Source organism: Puma concolor, chromosome F2 (assembly GCF_028749965.1).
Source record: "Puma concolor isolate L17-30 chromosome F2, mPumCon1.1.hap2, whole genome shotgun sequence".
Taxonomy (NCBI): Eukaryota; Metazoa; Chordata; class Mammalia; order Carnivora; family Felidae; genus Puma; species Puma concolor.
In genome coordinates this window covers 44,758,936-44,780,000 of record NC_141684.1, presented here as the reverse complement: position 1 = coordinate 44,780,000, position 21,065 = coordinate 44,758,936, and the positions used below count along the sequence as shown (strand labels likewise).

The following is a 21,065-nucleotide window of genomic DNA, read 5'->3' as shown; positions in this document are numbered from 1 at the left end:
TCTCTCTCTCTGCCCCTCCCCAACTCACACTGTCTCTTTCTCCAAATGAATACATAAAAACTGCAGAACAACAACAGAAAAAGAAGACGCAGGTTTTGGTGTGATTGCCGAAACTTTTCTACCAACCAGTATACCTAACGAACTGGTTGAGGCTTTGTTTTTCCTATAATATTCCTTCCCTTCAGGTTTGCTTATCTTCTAACACCTAAAGTCTGCTCCCCCCTACCAACAACTGCAGCCTCTACATTTTTTCCCCCTCTGATACCAATACCGCCGTGGTCAGACACACATATATCGCTCCTGGCAGAAGCTCCTTGCTTCTAGATACCAGCAGGAATCACAGAAGAACTGTGAGAACTGCCCATTACATTCCAAGAAACATCACGCAACAGAAGAGCACCCAGAGGATTCTATTTTCCGCTCCCTCACTGCAACCAGGTTCTGGGGCACCCGACAACCACATGGGAGGACAAGCTCCAAACAAGCTAGTTCGCTTCAGCTCCCTGGAGGAGAGGGTCGCTGGTTTGGGTTTTTTTGCCCGATATACTCTGAGCACTCAGAACAGTGCCTGCTATATAGCAGGTACTCAATAAATATCTGCAAAATGAATCAATCAGACTACATCTAATTTGGCTTTGAAAGCTGGAAACACTAAAACCGGGTAAATAAATAATGGCTCCACTTGCATGCGACGCTTCCGGGCTGCCGGGGTTCCTTCGCAGCGTGCTTTCACCTCAGCAACTCTGAGTGGTTAGAAAAGTAGAGGAAACTAACCACCGGGACCCTGGCGAGTCCACTGGCAATCTCCGGGGCTGCTTCACAAGAGGGGGGAGAGCAGAAATGAGGTCGCCTCGAAGATTTAAACCTTGAGATAAACACAGCATGAATCAGGGCGCAGACACACCAGAGACAGAAAAGCAACTGTACAGGAGAGACCTTAGGTACCAAGGAGGGGTTATGCCCTCGGAGGAGGCCCTTGGAGGAAGTGGCAGAAGGTCAGGAAGCCAACTTTAAATGTCTGTGATCCCTCTGACAAAACCATTCCCAAGCGAGTTTAGCATTGTGCCATTAATCTTTTGTATTCCTTACCTTCCTTGGTTTTATTTTCTGCCAACACTTCCGACTATACTCCAGTAACCCCAACCCAGCTGACTGGTATGTGGTTGTATCACAATTAAAACACCTTTTTAGGGGCGCCTGGGTGGCTCAGGGGGTTAAGTGCCCGACTCTTGATTTTGGCCCGGGTCATGATCGCACGGTTTGTAGGACTGAGTCCTGTGTCGGGCTCAGAGCTGGGCGTGGAGGCTGCTTAAGATTCTCCTTCTCCCTCTGCTCCTCCTTCCCTACTCTCTCTCTCAAATAAATAAAGAAAATCTTTAAAAAAAAAAAAAAAACCTTTTCAAAGGCTCTTGCAGCCCATGACCCTGGTGTGTATGGTTTTACCAGTGTCCAAAATACACAAAGGGATTTTTAGCAGTCAATCCAGTTTTGCTAAAAAAAAACAAAAAAAACAAAAAAAACAAAAAAAAAAACAAAAGGGCTTCCACAGTCTTTTAAGTGCTAGGAGCCTCTAAACTCTAGAACTATTGTTTGAAACTTAGAACTCAGCTACATAATTGTGGCCCAAAGAAGGGCGGAGAAAATTTAACATCTCAAACTACGGTCAGTGGGAGGTGTTTTAAGGGAACACAGTTGAGGAAAATTCAGAAACTTGGTTTAGATGTTACTATAAATAAAAACGGAGGGGTGCTTGCGTGGCTCAGTCCGTTGGGTGTTTCCGGCTCTTGATTTCGGCTCAGGTCATGATCTCTCGGTTCATGGGTTCAAGCCCCGAACTGTGGGCCTGGGATTCTCTCTCCTTCTCTCTCTGCCCCTCCCCAACTTGCTTGTGTGTGTGTGTGTGTGTGTGTGTGTGTGTGTGTGTGTGTGTGCTCTCTCTCTAAATAAATAAACTTGAAAGAAAGAAAGGAAGAAAGAATTAAAACAAAGTAAATTATTTCTCCTTTAATTGAATTTAACCAGGAAAATATTTCAAGGGATGTGTACCTCTGGATTAGAGGCTTCTACCAGACCTAGAAGCCCTCCTCTGTCAAAATTAACCAATCGCTTTGCGTGTGTAACGATCCCACAAAGACCTGAGCAGCGTGAGCCTGGCCCAGCCTTCAGAGTGGTGAGGCATGATGCTTGGTGCCCACAGTGAAGTTTGCTTCCTTGAGGTTTGGGCATTTCGAATGATGCCAGCTGGATCCTGGAACAAACTCAGCACATAAGCAAAATTCCTAAATTATATCAGAAAATCCCAATTAGAGAACAGAGACCTGGATCCAAAACAATATTTTAAGGAAATTAAACATCTAATCGGAGGCAAGTGGCTTCTTTAGGAAATACCCTGGTGTGAGTCTTATCCTTTTTCTGGCAGAGGCACAGTTTGGCAGACATGAGGGTGGTAACTGCCCAGCACTCGATGGCTCCTTCAGATTGAAATCAGATGCAGGCCACCTTCTCGATGGAAGCTGATTAAACACACAGACGAAACCAGGTAATTACAAATGCATGTGCTGGGGAGTGGAAAGAAGGGACAGAACGGGAACTTCTTTAGTTTTTAAAGTGTTTTTCAAAGATGGGAACAATTTTATAAATAAAAAAGTGGAATTATGCCAAATATAGAAACAGATGTTTTGGATCATGAAGCTGCTGGGAGTTGAGCTTTCTTGCCTGGCGTCACCGGGTTCTGACCCAGGATTCAAGAGCTCTGGCTAGTTTTACTTCTAGTTCCATTCTGAAGCTGTTCGATTCCATTCATTTCCCACCCACCCCCGGGACAGAAACAACCTTCAGCTGTAGGAAAGTACAACAAAGAACCATTCAAATGAGCTGGGGGGAGGGGGACTACGTATTTTTATTGCTCTTAACATCGCATCACAATGAATGTGCAGGAACTTTAGCGCGACTGTTCAACAACAACCAAAACCTCCAAAGTGCCTATTCCTTGGTAAAAGTTCATTAGAAAACAGACAAAGCAGTTTCCATTAATGTATTTCTCTTGGGTAGCTCTACCAAATTTCCTGTTGGTTCATCCATACTTGCAAGACTGATGCCTGACCAGGGGCATTCAGCCACTCAACAGTCACACTTCTGGGGACAGTGGAAAGTGTAGAATCTTGTGCGTACCCTAATTTGGATCATTCTAAGTTTCTAAGCTTTCTGCTGTTCACAAAGGTGGAAAGTGCTTTTTGTGTCTAATACCCAGGGGTATATTAACAATGGTTTAACCTAATTTTATATTTTTCAATGCATGCTTTTTTAGATTCAGGCTAGTATTTCCTGATAGTTATCCATTCCTTTCTTTCCTCCCTCCCTACTTTCCTCTTCCTTTCTCTTTCTTTCTCCCATCCATCCATCCATCATATAACTAAGCTTCCCTTCCAGTCCTCTGAAGAACGATGCTGGCAATGGAATTACCGTGAACAGTGTAGAAAGCTCAAGAATACCATTTCATAGCAAATTTCATTCCCCAAATTCATGGCAAAGTCTTCCCTTATTTGTGATATTATTATTCCCTTTTTGGCATAAGGAATATTTTCCCCTGATCCAAAAAATGGGAGTCAGCCATAGACCAAAGTTAGGCTGTGACTCAGATGAAGAAAATGAGGCTGAATACAACCCTCCCTTTTGCTAAATGTGCTAATACTACAGATGGAAAGGGAAATGATGAACGGAGCTTTTTAATGCCAGAGCTGCCTGTCAAAGATTGCTGCTACTTTGTTCCACACCAGCAATTCTCTTCCTCCCTAAGAACAAAATTATTTCCTTCTTCTTATTTTAGATACACAGAGAATGGTATTCCATAGCCCCACCTGCAAAATAATATCCTTGCTGGTTCTTACTGTTGGAAATTCCTTTTCCAGGAAACAAAACATGGTCTCCTGATCGCTCTAAGTTTCTCCAGGTCTGTACTCACCTAAAAGTCTCCAGAAAATGTCTACATGCAAATGATGCTCAATGAATGAAGTAGAATGATTACAATTAAAATTCCCCAAATGTAAAGAACTCTCCCACACACGGGCTTCAATCCACAGTAGGATCACATCTTACATTTGCACTGCACTGTACATTTTAAAACCACTTTCAAAAACATTTTGCGGCTTGGGAAACTGAGGCCCAAAGAATAAGTAACTTGTACAGTAAATGATTTGCCTCAAGTCACACAAATATGAAATTACACAGCCAAGGTGTGATTCACCCAGGTCTTTGGACTGCAAACCAAACACATTTCCCAAAGCGCCACACTCAGTCCATTTCACGTACTTCTTAGAGCCTGTTTTAGCAGGAATGAGGTAGGAAGGGTGCTTAATTGCTAAAAGCAAAGACAGGCTGGCACAGGAAGCAAGCGCACCAAAGACAAGGTATCATGGTGTGCAGTGAAAAATGGCCGCCAATTTTGAATGGCTTCAGTCAGCCCGTCTTGGGTCTTACTTCCAACTCTGCCATTTGGTGGCCTTAAAACCACAGGCAAGTTTCTTAACCTCTCAGGGAGGTACCTGCCACACAGGAGTAATTATTGCATGTTGTTCAGGAGGATGTCAGTGCTAAGCACAGTGCCTGATGTTCAGAAAGTCCTGAATAAAACGGAAGGAAGTAGCACCTCCCGGCACTGGCCGGAAGAAACTATCTACAATCCTCCCACAGCACAATCTTTAGAATTAGAAAGCTCATTGCCCCATGCCTCCCTCCAGAGGCACTGACAGCTACATCGTAGAAAAAACATTAGCTTACCTCCCCTTACACTTCATCAGTGACCACATTTTCTGTACCCTTACTGTCCTCAGACCTTATAAAGATTCACCGTCAGTGGCCATTTATTTCCCCACTCCTCCTTTTTGAATTCCCCTCGTTGAAATTCCCTCTAACTTTTGTTTTGATATACTACAATTCTGTTTGTTACACTGGTACCTCTTTTTTTCTTCTGTTTGTTCATTTCCCTCTAAATATTTGGCAAGAGGGGGAAGCTGGCGTAAAGAAAAGAAAATCTTTCGCTTCCTACGCTCTCCCTTGTCAGCCCTCACGGTTTCAACTATCAGCTGTAAGAAAACGATACTCCAACCTGTTTCTCCAGCCCTTAATTTCCTTCCTGAGCTACTATCAACTGCCGGTTCTGGAGCTCCACCAGGATGCTCCTGTCACCCAGGTCAGTATTCCCTAAACCTGATTCTCTGGTGTGGTCTACTTTAGTCGTTGGCAACATTCAAGTTCAAGACTTTGTCATCTTATTAGAAACTCCTCTTTCTTTAGCCTCTGCAACAACTCAGTGCCAACCCCCATGGATCTTGCCTCCGTGGGTTCTCTTCCCAGGTTTTCAAGCTTATGGTTACTATCCAAGTTCCTTCCCTGCCCTTTCTGTTAGAATAGCTTCTTTGTTGTTGTTGTTTTTTTTTTAATTTTTTTTTTAATCTTTATTTTTGAGAGAGAGAGACAGAGCATGAGCAGGGGAGGGACAGACAGAGGGGGAGACATAGAATCCAAAGCAGGCTCCAGGCTCCAAGCTGTCAGCACAGAGCCCGACGCGGAGCTCAAACCCACGGACTGCAATATCATGCGGTCTATACCTGTATGGGAACCTGAGCTGAAGTCGGATGCTCAACCGACTGAGCCACCCAGGTGCCCCTGTTAGAACAGCTTCTTAACTGGTTTTTCATCTCTCTCTACCATTCATACACACACACACTGCTCACTTGGAAGGTGGCTTGGTTCTGATATACATCTACTCTGCATCTCTCAACAACCTTACAAATTGAGTCACATAAACATTATGCTAGTTTTATAGATGTGAAAACCAAAGCTCCGACACATAAGCCAATGCAGACCATTCAAGGTCCAGTGCTCCATCCACTATACTGTGAAAGTCTATGGATGCAAACACCTGGCCTTTTGATATGAAACAACAACAACAAAATCTTATTGTAACATGGAATCGTAGCTTACGCTCAGAGAGCTCCAAACTGTTCCGGGATTGATGGGTCTGACAGGATCATGATGGCCTTATAAGAACCATGCTGAGAGACTCCTGTGCTATAACTACATGGTAACTAATTCTATAGTGTCCACTCAGGTGGAGTTTCTATTATTTGGAACCTAATGCACAGGGTCCACTGGGGGCAGTTCCGCTGTTTCTAGAAGGAGTAAAGAACATGAACCTCTCAGAGTGACTTGCTCAAACTGTCAGGGCTTAGCAGGTTCTGGAAATACAAAGTATAAAGATTTGATCAGTGTTTTTCTTTAAGTGCCACAAAGATGTTCAACGTTAATGTAAACTGTGTAGTTCTGTACCTATGTAGGAAAAATAAATAAAGGCCATTTTAATTGGAGGGGGGTGGTGGCTTTAATTTGGTGGCTTAAAACTCAAAACTATTAGAACAGTACAATTACTTACTCTCTGTTCTATGCCCACTTCTAGTCATTGCTTCGATCCCCTATGCTAGAATAGGTCATGGATCTCAAAGAAGAGTTGTAGCAGACTGTTTGGAAATCGACCCAATCTGACAATGTTCACTGGGAAAAAACTATACATGTATGGGAACCAGACATGAATATGAAAACATGAGAGTTTAAGATGGCGAGATTCAGCAAAATTGTTTTTTTATTCACCCTAATGCTAGCAGTGTATTCTCGGTGCAAAACGTTAATACACTGAAAAAGAGAGAGAGAGAGAGAGAGAGAGAGAGAAAGTACAGAAAGTATCATATTGCTTAGATGTCTGCCCCAAGTGCAGCATCGTTCTGTTATAATAACAGTTGGTATTATAAACCTATACCTTTACCTATAAACCCAGGTAAACTTAGAGAACTAGGGAGGAATAATGTGAAGGAAGTCCAATGAGGAAACAGATAGACTAATATGCCATCGAGGGAAAAAACTCCCATCACATGGCTATTGAGAAGGTGGCCTGAGAGGCAAACAGTCCGGGCTGAGGGCCAACTCACACTTAGGGCTGAGACCCCAAGCAAAGGCCTCACCTCCCGGGACTCGGCTTTTCTTGGCTGCAAAACAAGGACAACAGCACTTTCTACTCTACCTGGACTCACAGGAAGACTAAATGCACCGAAGCACAGAAAGTATAAAAGGCAGTTTTTAACCACGCCAGGTGCAGAATTAAACTTTCACTGTAGGTCTGCCCATTTCACCTCAGGCAAAACACACTTCCTGCCTCCTCGCCACCCCCACCTCCCGCCCCTGAACTATGCTGACTGGGGTTTCGGGGCACCCAGGACAGCCAGCCCTGGTGGGAATCACCCCTTCTACCCTGAAGAGTCCCCTTCTACTCGGAAGAGTCCCCGTCTGGATGATAAATCACATGGCCCTCCTACAGGTAATACCTGTGCCTATTTATTCCTGACTCTGCACTTCCTCCTGCTCTTCTCCCCGGTTCCATATTTTCAATCCTTGTCTCCTCTTTCTAGAAACATCTCCATTCTTTACTGCCTACTTTTTCAGAACCACTAGTTTTCCGAAGCAGAATGGGCATTAGGTTCATTGTTCATGTGTGAAAACAGGTAGAAACTCTGAAATCATAGAAAGAAGCATACATGGGCATCTGTCCTTAACACAAATAGCTCAGAAGAAACTCGGTCTAGAGATCTGTTCTTCTGATTTGGAGCTCAGATTCCTTCTCGAAGTTCCTCTGAGGAGGAGAATACTATTTTGTGCATTTATATTATCTACATATGCATTTTTACAGATTTGGATGCTCTAGATCATTTGTGATCTACGTAAGACATGGGTAATGTCTGTAATAGGGGGTGACTTCAAATTAAGGGAGAGAAGGGAGAAAAAGCCTGTGGCAATCGGAAAGTTTAGCGTGTCTTGTGATGAAGGACCATGGGAAGTATCAGTTGATAAAGATGCCTTGCGTTACAGCTCTCGGAACACTTTGAATTAAAACGTAGGTGTAAAAAAATCTAAACGTTGTGTGTCAACCATCAATAAAAAACAAAACCAAACAAAAACTTCTAAACAACCCTCTGAGGTAAGCAAGTAACGTCGCATTCCTTAAGAAGAAATGGAGGTTGACAGGAGTGAAATGACCCACCCAAGGATGCCTGATATGCTAATGAGCTGGAGCCAGAATTCAGGTCCTCCTCTCAGATTCCTTCTGCCCCAAGCACCTGTCTCTGAGCTTTGCTAGCCAAAGAGGACCATCAAATCGCCTGAAAATGGCCTTCAAGTGGTGTGACCATATAATTCATCATATAAACCAGAACACTTGAGAATAAAAGGGACCACTCAGTAATCACAGGGAACAACAGGGATAAACTGGGATTGTGTCACTCAAACTGGGAGGTATGGTCACCCTGTACCCTACCTTTATATACTATCCTGATTTTCACATTAAACAGCATGATTTAAGAGTTTGTGCTCTGTTTACCCTTTCTGATTCAGAGACAATCTGTCTAGCTGGATTCAGTAACTGATCTGAGCTTCCTAAAATTTTTTAACTTGTGTTGTTTATGCACAAAAAATAAGGAAGGTTCCCTCTTCTACCAAGCCCCTACTCCCACTCCGCCCCCAAATAAACTCCCCCCCCCCCACCTTGGGCAGATCAAAGCCAGCAAGTTTCTGAAGACTGTCCAAGTAGGATTATCTGATGTGTATTTCCCAACCCCGTCTTCTGGACTCCCTCTTCTTCCTTGACAGCAGACCAGTCATGAAATCCTGCCCATTTTATCTCAAGGGTTCCCAGCCAACATCTACAGTTTTCTCCACCCCCGGAGCCACTACCAACCATCTTCATCCCCATCTGCCTCCTCACACAGATTGGTCCCTCCTTTTAGTTGCCTCTAATCTCTCTCCACACGGCAGCCTGAGTGATCCTTCCAAAACACTCTCATAGCCCTCCTGTTTTCAAAACCTGGCAGAGCTTCTTTTCCCCACCTGTCCTCTTCTTCCTGCACAGAGGCACCAACATGCCCCTTGCCCAGGGAGACAGTGATGAGGTCATGGAGGGTGCAGTGAGACGGAGAGCAGCCGCTGACCAGTTCCTTATTGTCCTCTTAAATATCAGATGAAAGGAACTTAATTTCTGGAAGCTTCCACACTAAACGTGTCAAGACGCTTATATTTGGTTAGTGATTTACCTCCTCTAATGAACTGTAGTCAACATGAAAGCAGAGGTCCCCTCAGTGCCTAGCACCATCCCTGACATAGAATAAAAGCTCAAAACTTGGTTATTGAAAGAATAAATGAGTGGTACCTGGGTGGCTCAGTCGGTTAAGCGTCCGACTTTGGCTCAGGTCCTGGTCTCACGGTTTGTAAGTTTAAGCCCCACATGGGACTCTCTCCTGTCAGCACAGAGCCTGCTTCAGATCCTCTGTCCCCGTGCCCCCCGCCCCTCCCCCACTTGTGGCCCCTCTCTCTCTCTCTCTCTCTCTCTCAAAAATAAACATTAAAAAAAAAAAAGAATAAATGAAAACATGGATGTGAGTGATTTAGAGTTATATGTATTGAATAACAAATTGCCCTGGGCAGGTCACAAACATGACTTTTTTTTTTTTTTTTTCCAACAAATGCCCATTAATTTCTTAGTGCAGTTTCTAAATCAATGTTTCCTACATTTAATGGGAGTATGTTCTTTTTCCAACCAATTACTATGGTGGCCAGACCTCTTACGTTCTTTTCTAAGAAAACAAAGAACAACTTATCAAACTTCTAAAACACAATACTATGTGGGTCTTATTTAGGGTTGAGTGGCTAAAACTCAAGAAAACCCCCTGCCTAGAACAACAGAAAAGAATTCTGAGAAGTACCTGTACTGTCTTTGCAAATCAGCTGGGCCACGCAGTCCCGGCCTAACAGATTCCCACCCTGGGGCCAACTGTATTGAATGCTGGAATAGGGAGCTCTACTCTAGCCCAAGGAAGCCAAAGTTGTTTTGGCTCAGTCCCAGAGGGGCTCAGGGAACTTTCTAAACTTGAGGTGATTTGCAAACATCACTTCTGGGGTGGCTTCTATCAGGTCATTTCTATGAAAAGGTGTATATTGCTCAGTGTGAGGGAAGGGCAGGGTCGAGAAAAATAACATGCTGGATTCAAAGTTTTGTCCCCCTCATAAAGTAGAAGGATTTCTGAGGGGGGAAATAAAAATATTTACCTATAAATGTGGGCAAAAGATAGAGCTGCCTAAACTTAGCACCAGGCACTTAGACTGTTCTTGGACATTGTCATTCCTCAGGAGAATTCATAACATTAATTTAGGGCTACTGGATTAACCTTTACTTCTCTGTCAAGTCCTTGGTCGAACCATCTTTATCTTATAGACTCCTGTCCAAGTCTAAAGGGGTCTCAGCTTCATTCCAATGGATCTCTCTTCCATCTTTTGCTCTGCTATTCTCAGGACTGTGTTTACATTGCTTTCGAAGAAAAGAAACTCAATTATTCGAGGGATCAAGCCCTCCGTCCCACTCCAAGTCTTGAAAGAGGTACAGCAGGTTAAAAAGAAGAAATCAGACCTAAGTTGCCTTTCAGGTTATCTGCATCCAAAAATGACCTTACTGGTCCTTATGGAAAGATCCTTGTTGTAGCTATGGAACACCATAAGGACTGACAGCATGCTACGAGTTCCAGCTTTGTTTCTGCCGTGTCCTAGCCATGTCAGGTGACTTTCCTCACCGGCAAGATGATAAAATGATCATGTCTCAAGGTTCTGGCCACTGTTAGGAGACACTTTCATTCATAGTGACAACACGGTAAGAAGACCAAAGCTTTTAGATGCTTGGTGGCTTTCTCAAAGTCACAGAATTGTAAGAGATAGGGCCAGAAGTTATATTTGGTCTTCTGAATTTCAAGCCCTTTCTCCTAGCAGAGTCTACCTTGAAACCCTTGGCAACATGTCGCTTAAGACAAGGGTAGTGCTATATTGCAGATTAAAGACAGTTCTAGATTAAAGTTTCCTAAGAGATCCAAAAAGAAAGAAAGAAAAAAACAACTGCTACAGAAGATCATTCATATCCAGGGTATTCTATCCTATCTACTACTTACAGCTACTGGCCGATACGCCATAATTTTTTAAATGTTTATTTATTCATTTTCTGAGAGAGGGCGCATGAGCACACAAGCTGGGTGGGGGTAGAGAGAGAGATAGAAGGAGAAATCCCAAGCAAGCTCTGCACCGTCAGCGCAGAGCCCAAAGCGGGGCTCGAACCCACAAGCTGTGAGATCATGACTTGGTTCAAAACCAAGAGTCACACGCTTCACTGACTGAGCCACCAGGCGCCCAGCCATAGTCTTATAATGCTAAATGTTAGCGTCTAGATCACATATTTTTCTGGGTAAGTATTAGGAATGAAAGCACAAAGCTCTTAGACACTAAAGAAATACAGCATTGTTATTTGCCAAATAAAAACTTAGTTCTCAATTTCTTCTTAAACATTTACCTTTAGAATTTAGTGGCCTACAAAATACTCTTACCATACATAACCACCCTAATGTGTCCTTGTGAAAGTGATAATGTTTTAGGGAAGGCACCAACCATGCTTCACGGTATTACTAACTTAAATGGAGCAGGACAAATTCTCTCCAAAACATGTTAATAGACATTTAAAACACACACACACACACACACACACACACACACACACACACAAAACAAGATCCTTAAATATCTTAGCCACAAGATGCCAAATAAAATTGAATTTATGTCTAGCTTAATTCGACAACGGAAAAGTCAGCAGTTAAAGGGTAGATAAACTTCTCTTTGTCCCTCTTTTCCTGAGAAACTTTCAAATGTTGAAAATCAATTCCTTTTGTCCCCTTGTTATTCATCTGCTACACATTAAATAGAAACTCTGGGCATGGAGTGATTCCCGCAGGGTCTTTCATCTACAGAGAAGCCTGGTACAAATTAAATTCTTACTCTCCCTCACAAATTATAGATATGTATTGTAGTAGACCATTGATTTATCAGTTGATGCTCTTGCTAGTTCAGCTTGGTGAGACTAGCTCACTACAGCCCTTTATCTCAAGTTACTGCGGGGTGGCGGGGATTGTGGCACTGCATTCATTAATGCGAAGCATCACTACGTTGTTCTGATGTTACGGGCTCTATTTTAAATAGCGTTGTTAGGTACTGTGTGTTAGTTACTTCCCAGATCCTTGAGCCATTTGGGCTATGTGTGCGTGTGTGTGTTTTAATATGCTGAAATAATACCAAATGATATTGTGACGACTGTGATGTTATGCTATGAAATGACTCGCATAATGGTTATTACAAATAAGGGGAGAAACAGATCATGCAGAAAGAAGATCTCTCAGAAACGTTGAATTGAGGCAGGTGCTGTTTTCGCACTGGACTTTAGGACCAATGGTTAAGGGGGTGGCTGTGATCCCAGCCATGTCATATCTTGGGAGAGCACGTTTGCAGAGGACGTCTCTATTAAACCCCTTGTATTAGAAGGAAACCAAACACACACACACACACACGCGCGTGCACACACACACACACACACACACACACACTGACATACACGTGTGCCCACAGCCGAGTGCTAAGAAGCTATGAGAATTTCACTTGAATCTATTACCCACCGAATATATTAAAAACCTTTTCTTGGCAGAGTTGTGCTTTTAGACAACATTTGATCAGCTCTTGATGGATTCCACAAGTGCTGGGACGCCCCACCCCTCCCGCCCCCACCCAGATTATTCTCATTTTGCCCCTGCAGATCGGTTTGTCTAAAAGCCAGTGCCCGCTTTTACTTGTGACCTCCTGGAATCAAAAGCAAGCGCTCGGACTAGCGGAAACGCCCTGCGTGCCTTGGAAGCTCCCCCTAGCACCTCACCTCGCTCGAATCCTCCTGCTGATTGATGACGGCCAGCGCGTCCTCCGCCGCCTGCCGCTTGGCCTCAGCCACCGTGCGCTCCATCTTGGCGCGCTCGGTGGTGATCATGTCGTGGGCTTTCCGCTCGGCCTCAGACACGGCCTTCTGCAGCTCGGTCATCGCCTGGCGCTTCACCTCGTTGACCGCCTCCTCTGCGTGCGGGGCAGGCCACACGGGACAAGAGAAGATTTCCCTGTTAGCGCGGGACCTTGGATACTGATCGCTGGTAAACAGAATTCTATAGTCTACAGGCATGACTCTCATCCCAGGTATTGGGCAGTTCTCCTGACTGTCTAAAAAGACAGCAGATTTTGGAAATTCATTTAGGAAAACAAAGAGTGAGATTTTTTGTTTTCCCCTTTAACTTGTCTGGGAATATTTTTTAAACTAATGTAGCATCACTACCACTTTTCTACCAAACCAGTACCTCCAGAAATGATTATGACACCAAACGTAAAGAGTTAAAGGACAAAACGACCACAAGAAACCTTTCTGGATAATTCGGACATCTATATTAAGGTGGTTTGCCACAATGCTATGGGGTAATATGCACGTAGGGAGCGCATGAGTAAAGCTTTCAAAACAAAAATAGGAAGGGGATGGACTTTACGCATCTACACGTGTAAGTGCTAACAATTATTGTGCTGGTGAAACATACAGCACAGTAGTGAAAGGGCATTCAGATGGCAACTGAACAGTGTAGACCCTGTAAAGACAATCCATGATGAAACAGATGATCCAGCTTCTCTTTTTCTTAAGTCATTTCTTGAGTAATGTGGATATATGTCTGTACAGACTGAATGATAGGGATTTTTAAAAATCATTTCCTCATTTCCATATTTTAAGCCGTTGTCCACCTATTCAATTGAACACATACACAGTTTCACATAACCAACTGTTGCACTAGACAAATGTAATTGAACCCTACCAGAGGCCAAAACAATCAGGCCTGCCTGGAAACCTGCAAGGTGTCAAATGAGCTCTTTATTTTTGGCTGTGGAAAGGGTGCAAAGATTTGACTAATGTACAATATGAGATTGACAACTAAAACAAGTAATTTCCATTAAAAAAAATTAACTGTTCTAATTAACAAGGGAAAATATCCTCCCCCTAAATTAGTTTATCTAATTTTCATCTTTATTCAAAGCAAAATGACAATGATTAATTGAAAATTTAATAAGCAGTAATTATTAACTTGGCAAACCTAGTACCAATTAACACTCTATTAAAACTAATTATGACATGTTTCATTCAAGTGTTTGCACTTAATTGTTTCACCCACTTAAAAAGCACCTTAATTAAATGTTCTGTTTAATTAAAAACATAGATTCCTAATAAAAATGTTTTACTGTAGATTAAAAATGTAAGAGATGCAAATACTCCTATGGTTTCTTACACGTCTGTGGTTTATTCCACACATCTACAGTCCAGGACGTGAGGATCATCAAAAGCCTTCCACTATTAATTAGCTGTCATGACTTTCGTAGCTTCTGTCCCTTTAACAACATTATATCTGAAGTCCTTTCACTTGCAGTTTACTGTCTCCTATGTTTTTACAAACTAAAATATAAGGGAACAATCCAGACCGGAAATATTAACTAAAATATGCTAAGCCTTTGTTGGTTGCTTTAAGAGAGATGCCATTTAAAATCTGGACAGAAACAGAGCACTGCACAGAGTTGGAATTACGTTCTTCACCAGGAGGTGAAAAGATGCCTTTATTACTCTACCGTAAACGACCTGGGGGACCAGGGAAGTACTGCCCTTCTAACTATACAGCCAGGGTCTAATTTAGTTTGAATATTCAAGGTGAATTAAAATTCTATCTAAGTGGTAATACAGGACAATAATTTTTGCTTACGATCAAAGCTGTAGCTTGACTAATTGTGTATGCAAATCAGGCAATTTATATTTAAATTATGCATTCCTATTCTAATCCCACAGGCATATACAGATCAGCAAAGAGAGTTGGTAGGACATGTGCAAGGTGCTTGAATATTTATTACCAACTGCAAACATTCACTGATCGTTTGAAAAAGAAATATACTGAAGAAAACACTCGGTTGTGACTTGAAAACCATCTTTATGCTGGATTTTTTCCCCAATTTGATGAAGAATTTTCATACCTTTACAGCGTGTTCTGTTGCTTTTGCTGCTGCTTTTAAAAAATACTAATTGTAGGAGAAAATTGATGGATCCTTCAACATTTGTTAGGATCCCAAATATTCAAATAATGTATATTGTTATATTACGTTGTAAACTATTACTGGGGCAACATGAGGAATTTGAATGAGGTCTGTGAGTTAAATACTGTTAATGTCCTGAGTTTGGTACTTGTACTATAGTTATATAAGAGAATGTCCTTGGTCTCAGTTAATACACACTAAAATCTTTAGGGTCAAAGGGCATCGCGTATGCGACTTACTCTCAAATGGATGGCAAAAAATACGTATAACAGGGGGAAAAAAAAGGAGGGAAGAAAAGAAGAAAAGAAAGATATTAAAGCCAGTACAGTAAAATAGGGGAAACTGGGTAAAAGGTATAAGGGAATTTTTTTACACTGTTTTTTTTGCAACTTTTCTGCAAGTCTCAAATCATTTCAGAATAAAATGGTGCTAAATATTATATGATATACTTTCATGCACAAGATATACTTTGTGCAATTATAATTTTCTGTGAAAAAGGATGTGCTGGTTATACAACATTGAATTGAGAGCTCTGCCCCTTTGATATTTTTCAAATGCTTTAAGTTTTCTTTTATTTACTTTCTTTTGCCATAAAGGTAATGTATAATGCTTTGATTGCAAAGATACACTTTGTAGGTTTTCTTCTAAAAAAAAATTTGCCCACAGCAAATTTTAGAATCTTGGGGGGAAAAGCTTTCAAACTGTAACAAGCTGAGTGCAGATGTTACATTCTGCCCTTGGTGTTTTCATCATGCTGGATGCCTTGACACTATGAACACCACAAATGCTTTTCAAGAAGCCTAAAAGATAAATATTATAAGTAGTTATTCAAGACTTCCAGATGAAACTGCCACCTGTACTTTGGAGATTTAATATACTCCTTAATATTAGCATCCATCCATGGAAAACTATCCCCACACTGTTCTTATGCAGCAGATTAGGGATACCGCTGTGAGAAGAACACAAATTTAATTGACATCACTCCTAAGTCATATTTGAGATGGAAAACCTACTATAGAATACAGGCACATCTAAAAAATGTTTAAACGATAAAAGTATTGCTCTTTCTCTCCTCGTGAAGCCCCCACCGTGTCAAGTATATCCAGAATTAGTTTCAGGAACCCACAAAACAGTGAGGAAAACTAATCGGGGACTCGATAGATTACGACATGTTGAATTTTTTAAAAACCTGATAACGTGGAAAATATACAGTGCGTTTTTGAATCTGCTTCCACTGCTTACCACTTATGGTAGGACTTCCTTTGTGCATAGCTATTCAAGTTGACTTTCCCACAACGGTGGTCTATTCAGAAAAATCTGCTCTCACTTAATAGCAGTCAAACAAAGACTGGAGTAGATAATAGCACAGAAAAAGAATTTGGATTACACAAGACTTTACCGTCAATTTTTCTTTATGGACGATCACGGATTTAACTTAAAGACACATAAATAAGGGAAATACAGAGAAAAGACTCTCTCCCACAACATAAAATGTCATCCTTCTGCTGTCCAAAATGGCAATTCTTTATATCTCTTAGTGGAGTAAGTTGCACTGACAGCTTAAAACTGGGGAAGAAAAAGTGATCAGAAAGAAGATGTAGCCATTCCTTTTCCAGACAGGTGACACTCAGCACATTTTAACAGCTTGGGAGTATCCTGTGACCCATGTAGAAATCTTAGAGGTGATTCTATAAATCTAATTATACTATGCAGCTGAGCAACATATATATTTAACCTTTAAACTGAATGATCTGTCTGATTTGTATACTAGACATGCAAGAGAGTTTTCTGGTTCTCTATCTAAGTCACGAAGCCTAGAATACTATCAGATTTGGACACTCCTTACCATTCTTACAAAAACAGGTATTTCTTTGAGAAAGCTATAAAAAGTCTTGGATAAGAGCCAAATGATCAGATTGTCAACAAGCTGCAAAAAAACTACAGACACAGCTGGGTCAAACCACAACCCAAAGAGACCCTTTCCCTTGACTATTTCTCCTTGAATAGGGTTCCTAGCCCAACACCCAGGTGATCCTTTGCAGAAGTAGTATTTTCCAGTTTCTCAAGTCAAACTATTTTCATAGTTGGGGTTATGGCAGCTCAAAGTCACAGTCTGTGTCTGTCACATCATCTTTTAACTCCTGAAACAGGCTTATGGATTTATCTCTTGAGTTGGTTTTTGCAAGGCTTTGACTGAACTTTTAGTGTTGGTGGTCCACCAAGATTCTGCCAGATCTGAACTGTGTAAAGTCAACGTGTGACCAAGAACTTGAAATCAGCCCCCAAAGGTAGAGCAGTATCTCTTAATGAAAATCTGATGGTGTATATGGTGGGGAAAAACAGAAGTTTAGCAACTTTGTCATTTAACTTAGAAAATAACTTAACTATGGTCCTTGAATATTAATTAGAACAGATCAATTTTAGATACTGGTTGTAATCATAACATCTCAGAGTGCCTTGGGGCACACCTGGGTGGCTCAGTGGGTTAACCGTCCGACTTCGGCTCAGGTCATGATCTTGAGGTTTGTGGGTTCGAGCCCCGCATTGGGCTCTGTGCTGACAGCTCAGAGCCTGGAGCCTGCTTCGGATTCTGGGTCTCCCTCGGTCTCTGTTCCTCCCCCACTCGTGCTTTGTCTCTCTCAAACAACGTGTAAACATTTAAAAAAAACTAGTCAACTAGTTTTGCTGAGATTTTCTTAAGGATTTAGGAGACGTGTTGATTATATCTCAATTTTACAACATCAGGCGAAAAGACAGACGTAGGCGATTTAATTTCTAAAACACTACAAGTTTTTTTTCCATTAAGAATACACTGCACATAAGCTGAGACCTCTTAGGCCAGCTTTCGGCCTGAAACCATGAAAGCACCTGAAAAACGGAGGATTATAACAGAAAGACTGCCAGACGGTCACTTACACGGCACTGGCAGCTGCTACCAAAATAAAAACGATTCCATGTTCTAATAAGGCCCGGGTGAAGAATATTAATTAGGATTTTAAAATTTTGGTTTGTGGCGGGGGGCTGTTTTGTTTTTGTTGTCGTTAGCAGGAAAGGCCCTCCTTGTCGCTCCTCACATGCCTGCATGAACAACTGTGCACAGCTGCTAGAACGCTAGACGCGTGTTTTCAACAGTTCTTACCAGCTTTCTTCCAGATCTCCTCTGGCACGTATCCAGAAGCAGGCCTGTGAAGGAATTCCCGATGCGCATCTAGGAAAAGGATGCAAAGCGGGGGGGGGGGGGGGGGGGGGGGGGGGAAGAAAGCACCATAAGCACGTCATGTCATTACACACAGTAGAAACCGGCCATGCCTGTTCTCTTGGCTGCTCTACAAAAACATAATTTTTAAAAGGCCGAGCATTTCACTTCTAGAAAATAAACACGAAGAGCAAGGCCGGTCATTAGAGCTCAAGGAAAACAGAAGGCCGTTGGTCTAAATGCCTTGGATGCTCGAAATTCAACAACTTCCATGATTTCATTATACACTATGACGTATGGGAGCACTGCTCCCAGAACGCTCTGAACTGTGGGGATTTTCATAGGCACACTTTATTTTGTTAAAGAATATGAATGGTGTTTGGTAGTTTTCCTTCCAAGAGTCAAACTGGTAGTTAGAAACTCAAATCTTAGGCTAATGTTAATTTTCACACAGCTCTGATTCCACCACCTTTCAGTAAATAGTGAGCCTTACTCCATGGCTAACCAGTTCTCACAATTACTTCTTAAAAATCTCCCTGAGCACGAAACATCTTCACACACATTAGATCATATGGGTTTGATGTGTGGAAGCAAGAGAGAATCATTAGAATGGATTCAGAGGTATTTGCTTAACAAAACAGAATCAGTACCTGCTTTCCAAAAAAGAAAATGACATCTCACATTAAATGAAATGTGCTTATCATACTTGGCAAATTTTAAAAGTTTGAGAAAACATCATAAGAAAACTGATGTAGGAATGCTAACCTCCAAAATAACATGCTCATGGGAATGGCAGGACACCTTTAATATTTTCCTATATATGCTTGAAAATAAAGTGTATACAGTCTTCCATAGTTAAAATATATACTATATGTCTTCCACATTGAATTTTCCCTGAAAGCCTATGTATCTAGGGGCTTGGGGGAAGAAAAAAAATCACTTCAACTTTTGCAAATATAACAATCATTCAACCCATGATAAATGTCAAGTCATTAAAAATTTCCCTACATTTATAAAAAATGTCAAGTAGCAGAATACAGAGTATAGACAACAGAAAAGCCCAATCAATTTAGCTAAGTATATATACAATTTTACATTTGAATGCCTTAAATAGATTTGAATGTTTTGATTCCTTGTAGGGCACACAGATTTATCAGTTGACTAAAACTGAAGATTTCCCCAACTATTCTGAATTAGCAAAAGCTTATTATATCTTAATGAAGGGCATTTGGAAACTCTCTGTATTATCTCTGCAATGTTTCTTCAAATCTATAATTATTCCAAATATATAATTTTATTTTAAGTTTTCATTATAATTTCATGATTACTTGATAATCAGATGGACTGGAATACCCTTGCATTCTCATGCACACATTGACTTCTATAAGGAAAATGAAAACCAAAATGCTTTTATTTAGGTAATTTTCATCCTTAAAACAGCTAGATAAAACTGTTTGGAGCACACACCACTTCAAGCAAATATGATATGGCTAATTAGATTTGTCAAGATTTAACTTCCACACCACTATAACTATTTCCAAAAGAAATAAAGAAAGTGTAATCAAGTTCACATTTAGCCATACAGCACAATGAATCAGAGATGAACTTATGGCAGCTTTTCAAGACAATTTCTGGGAACAGATTTTGGCTTAAGTATAATTTATTAGATAAGAATAGATACGTAAAGTCTGAAGAGAAACAGAAAAATCATGCCTTCCCCAAAGAAGCAAAAAAAAAAAAAAAAAAAAAAAAAGTGTTTTCCAATTATTGGATTAAGAAAAGATCAATACCCTTATAAAAATTATATTTTTTAATAAATGGCCAATTGTTATTACAGGGAACGGGAAAGGTAATGTTAGGTTATCCACAGGCCATGCATGAAAGATACTAATTACTGGCCCCAGAGAGCATAGGCCGAAGAGAGTTTGTTCTAGATCCCAGTGAAGTTGAATCCCGGCTTGGCCATATACTACTAGGCTGGTGACATTGAGGCAAGCTAGTTTTTCCAGGTCTCAGTCACCATATCTATAAAGTGGGGACACTAATACAACATCTATGTGCACTGCTATGGAGACTGAACGAGGTACTTCCTATTGCATGCTGGGGACCACACATCCCAAACTCTCATTAGACGTTACATGCTATTACCTTTGTTATTATTATCGCGGTTATTATTATTTCGTAGGCTGCCCAGTAAGAATGGATACTTATTTCCTCATCAAGAATTAAGGTGAAAAAAAAAGGACCTTAAAATTTCTTTTTTCTCCTAGCACTTAAATCCATATAGCATGAAAATTAAAAAAGAAAACAAACAAACAACTCTGAAGAGATTTGGATTAAGCAATATACAACAGTGATTTTTTTATTCCGAGCATGTCACTTGGGGTTAGAAGTTATTTACATAGTTAGTAATTCACTGTCTTATTCTTTGTTGGAAAGTTCTCAACTTTCTTATATGATACTCTTATAAATTTTATTTAAAACTCATGAAGGTTGATAGCCCCCAAATTTACTCAAAGATAATGTCCAAGGCTTAATATGTGTCACCTTCCTAGGGGCTGTACAATAGAGATTAAGGTCCATACACTTTCCATACTGGAAAGTTGTGCAGTATTTCACCTTGTCTGTATCTCCCTAAAATTCACAGTGACATATAAACTTATACTCCACCTCACCTTGACACCTGATAGAAACACCACAGCCAACCAAGCAAAAATCCTTTTAATCCCACTCTACCTCCTTAAATAATTTCTTTTCAAAATAAGAGAAGAATCTAAAGCAGGTAAGTTATTTTTATAAAATAGACAAAGATTTA

General features: G+C 41.1%; 1 protein-coding gene across 9 annotated transcripts in view; it reads right to left on the bottom strand.

Moving 5' to 3' along the window:
• Window positions 1-21,065, bottom strand: part of RUNX1T1 (RUNX1 partner transcriptional co-repressor 1) — a 142,490-nt gene that overhangs the window by 4,449 nt on the left and 116,976 nt on the right. For all 9 annotated transcript variants that reach the window (XM_086695083.1, XM_086695086.1, XM_086695085.1 and 6 more), the window contains 2 exons: window positions 18,194-18,262; window positions 12,830-13,020 (listed from right to left, as the gene is read on the bottom strand). In XM_086695083.1, coding sequence (XP_086551209.1) covers window positions 12,830-13,020; window positions 18,194-18,262 — 260 coding nt within the window. The remainder of the gene's footprint in view (window positions 1-12,829; window positions 13,021-18,193; window positions 18,263-21,065) is intronic.